Source organism: Stomoxys calcitrans, chromosome 3 (assembly GCF_963082655.1).
Source record: "Stomoxys calcitrans chromosome 3, idStoCalc2.1, whole genome shotgun sequence".
Classification (NCBI taxonomy): domain Eukaryota; kingdom Metazoa; phylum Arthropoda; class Insecta; order Diptera; family Muscidae; genus Stomoxys; species Stomoxys calcitrans.
In genome coordinates this window covers 6232268-6235482 of record NC_081554.1, presented here as the reverse complement: position 1 = coordinate 6235482, position 3215 = coordinate 6232268, and the positions used below count along the sequence as shown (strand labels likewise).

Below are 3215 nucleotides of genomic sequence, written 5' to 3'. Positions count from 1 at the left end.
TCAAACTTTAATAACTACTGTTGACAATGACAACGTTATTGCAATTTACCCAAAATCGGATACCATTTCGACCAAATTTCTTAGATATTGTGGTAGTCGTCGAGGAACGCGTTGTGCAAAATTTTGCCAAGATGATCATTTATGCGCTTGCAGAAGCTTTTGATGTGAAAATCGGGCGATATACATACATGGCAGCTACATCTAAATCTGAACCGATTCCTATGAAATTTACAACTATTAATTTAGGAGTCATGAGAAAATCCTTCCTGCCAAATTTCGAGAGAATCGATTTACAAATGAGCACTCTATTACAACATTTTTCAAAATTGGACGAACATATGTACGGGAGCTATATCTAAATCTGAACCGATTTTGAGAAAAGTTCTTAGATATTGTGGTAGTCGTCGAAAAAAGCACTGCACTTTTGGCAAGATAGGTCAATAAATGCGCTTGCGGTGGCTCTAGGAGTGAAAATCGGGCAATTCGTATATATGAGAGCTTTATCTAAATTTGAATCGATTTCTATGAAATTCATCAGTAATGTCGAGAGTCAAGAGAAAATCGTTCCTGCCAAATTTCGATAGAATCGATTTACAAATGACATTATTGCAATATTAGCCTAAATCGGCCGAACATATATATGGGAGCTATATCCAAATCCGAACAGACAGACAGACGGACATAGCTAAATCGAATCAAAAAGCGATTCTGAGTCGATCGATATACTTATCAATGGGTCTATCTCTCTTCCTTCTGGGTGTTACAAACAAATGCACTAAGTTATAATACCCTGTAACACAATGGTGGTGTAGGATATAAATACAAAATATCATTAAAGCACATCCTTCTACTGTCAAAGGGTTAAGGTCTACCACCCTTAAAATCACCCTTCTAATTAGGAATATAAATTTGTTGCAGTAAGTTGGATGGTTTTGCTTTGAAGAAATATTAAGAAAATTGTAAACAAACAAATAAAAATGTTAATAGAAATGAATTCTATTAACAATATACAAATAGAGTTTTTTTGTTGTTAGTGGTGTCTCTTTGGAGCGTGTCTAGCACTATTTGGACTAACACCGGCAGCTCTCGTCACATGGGATGAGTAACAAACACTTTTTATGGTCTTTTTCGATCCGAATGAAATTAAAGCAAGCAAATGAATATGCAAATGGACGAGACACTGGCTGGCTTTAAACGAGTTTCTCAAAATGAAAAAATCACCCAAGTGTAGTATTTCTAAATGCTGGACGGACGGACAGGCGAACACAGCAGCTAGACAGCACGCTGAGAGTGCATGATAGCCAACGAGTATAAAAAGCAGCTCCAGCCAAAGGAGGTCATCATTCGTGTTTTGGTATCAAAGCCACAACCAACAGATAATCAGCTCCAAGCGTCTTGCTCTTTGGCAAAGTTGTTTAAAAAAAAAACCCTCTGAGAAATTTCTTTCAAAATTTCCACTCCAAATTATTGAAAATCCTATGTGTCAATGAATAACCGGGCCGACACCAAAGCTAAGTTATACGCTAACATAAGGTGAGTTAAAAGCTTAAAAAATCCTCTCTTATACTGTGAAACTAATGATCTCTCTCTTTCACAGCCTATCCAAACATTTATCCTCCAAGAAAGGTTCCAGAACCTCCAATTGCGGTAACCACCTAGAATTTTCCGTGCTAACCCTCATCCAGAGCGTGCCCTGATTTCTCAACACCCCTAGCAACCAAGCAATCTAAATTTGTCAACATGGTCCATAAAAATCGTTCATCTCGCAAATCATGCCCCGTCAAGGATGTCAGTCCATTACGCAACTCTCTGACTGTATCGGCTAACAAGTATGAGTTGTCCTCTAGTCCTCGCATTGGCTACGCTCTGGAGGTGCCCAGCCGCAATGTGGTTCAAGCAACCTCGCCTTTGAGTGCCTGGCACTACAACAACATGGTCAAGAATAACCGCGAGCAATTCAATAGCCTCCACTTCTGTTAAAGAAAAGAGGCTTGGAAAGCTCTCACCACGTTGTAATGCCTCAAAGCAGACAGCTGGACAATCAAATCAAAATTTGGTGATTAAGAAAAAAAGCAAAAAAAAAAAATAAAATTCCATTTTCATTGAATTCATAAAAAATTCATAAGAAAGCAAAGAAACATGGCCAAACCAGATTTTTTAATTGATTTCCTCAACCACGTGGTTGCTAAGGGGCTGGGAAGGTGGTATACATTAAGGTGGTTCATTCACTTTAAATTGGGTCGATGGTATTTTGTGTTAGAAAAAGCATGGAAGGCTAGAAAAACAAATGGTCTAGTTCAGATCTGAAGCAAATATTACTTCCTGTGATTATAAACGAGAGGGAAGAGAGAATTGACTTGAATGTTTAAGCAAACCTTCGTATTAGCATTGGGGTTTTTAAAACTCAACATTCAGCTTGGTCGAGAAATAATGCATCGAACTCTTGCTAATGTGAAATCTTTTTGAGTCTCTCTAAAATTGTTTAATGCAAGACAGAAACATAAACAAAGTCAATATGCTATTCACTTTCTTTAGGTTTAAGTCAAAAAGATAAAAAAAATTGTTTCAAAAATTATTATAAATTAATATCAGGGCCTGTCTTTGGATTTAGATTTCAAAAACAAGTAGTAAATGAGCCTTTCCCGCAACAGGTTTAGAGAACATATTATGTTGGCAAAGGCGGAATGATGGGAGCCACTTCTACTAGGGAACTAGATTACAGATTAAGTATGAGGCAGCCACTGCGGCTATGAAACTTTAGGCGATGAGAGTGGGTGGAAAATAGGAGCTGGTCGTACCACAGCGAATAATTGGGGCGACAATAGCAAACCTATAGATTACAAGAGGTTTTAGATCGGATACTTGACACAACGCTTGAAGTCGAATGCAAGACACTGCTGGCAGTGGTACGGTCTTAGATTGACATAACTATGGTATTGCCAACTGGTAGTTTATACCACACGGATGAATCAAAACTAGAGGACCCAGAGACTGAGATCTGTTTCCGGCAGCCTGCCAATAACACGGTCCTGCATATGGAAATTCGGATGCTCACAGAATGCGGACATCATGACGGAAAGTAAGATGATCATCAGGGCTATAACAACAAGGACGGTGAGGTCAAGGACAGTCTTGGAATGTAAGAAGGAAATAACCGCCTCCTCTAAGAATGATACGATCCGCATCGCTTGGGTGCTGGGCCTCGAAATCGCGAT

General features: G+C 38.8%; 2 protein-coding genes across 2 annotated transcripts; both read left to right on the top strand.

Moving 5' to 3' along the window:
• The first annotated feature begins 1316 nt into the window (after positions 1-1316).
• Positions 1317-1763, top strand: LOC106080833 (uncharacterized). Its single transcript, XM_013242421.2, has 2 exons — positions 1317-1533; positions 1598-1763. The coding sequence occupies exons 1-2, from the start codon at positions 1487-1489 to the stop codon at positions 1695-1697; spliced, it is 147 nt and encodes a 48-aa protein (XP_013097875.1). The 5' UTR covers positions 1317-1486; the 3' UTR covers positions 1698-1763.
• On the top strand, positions 1741-2153 carry LOC131993979 (uncharacterized). Its single transcript, XM_059365928.1, has one exon. The coding sequence runs from the start codon at positions 1741-1743 to the stop codon at positions 1978-1980; it is 240 nt and encodes a 79-aa protein (XP_059221911.1). The 3' UTR covers positions 1981-2153.
• Positions 2154-3215: the final 1062 nt, after the last annotated feature.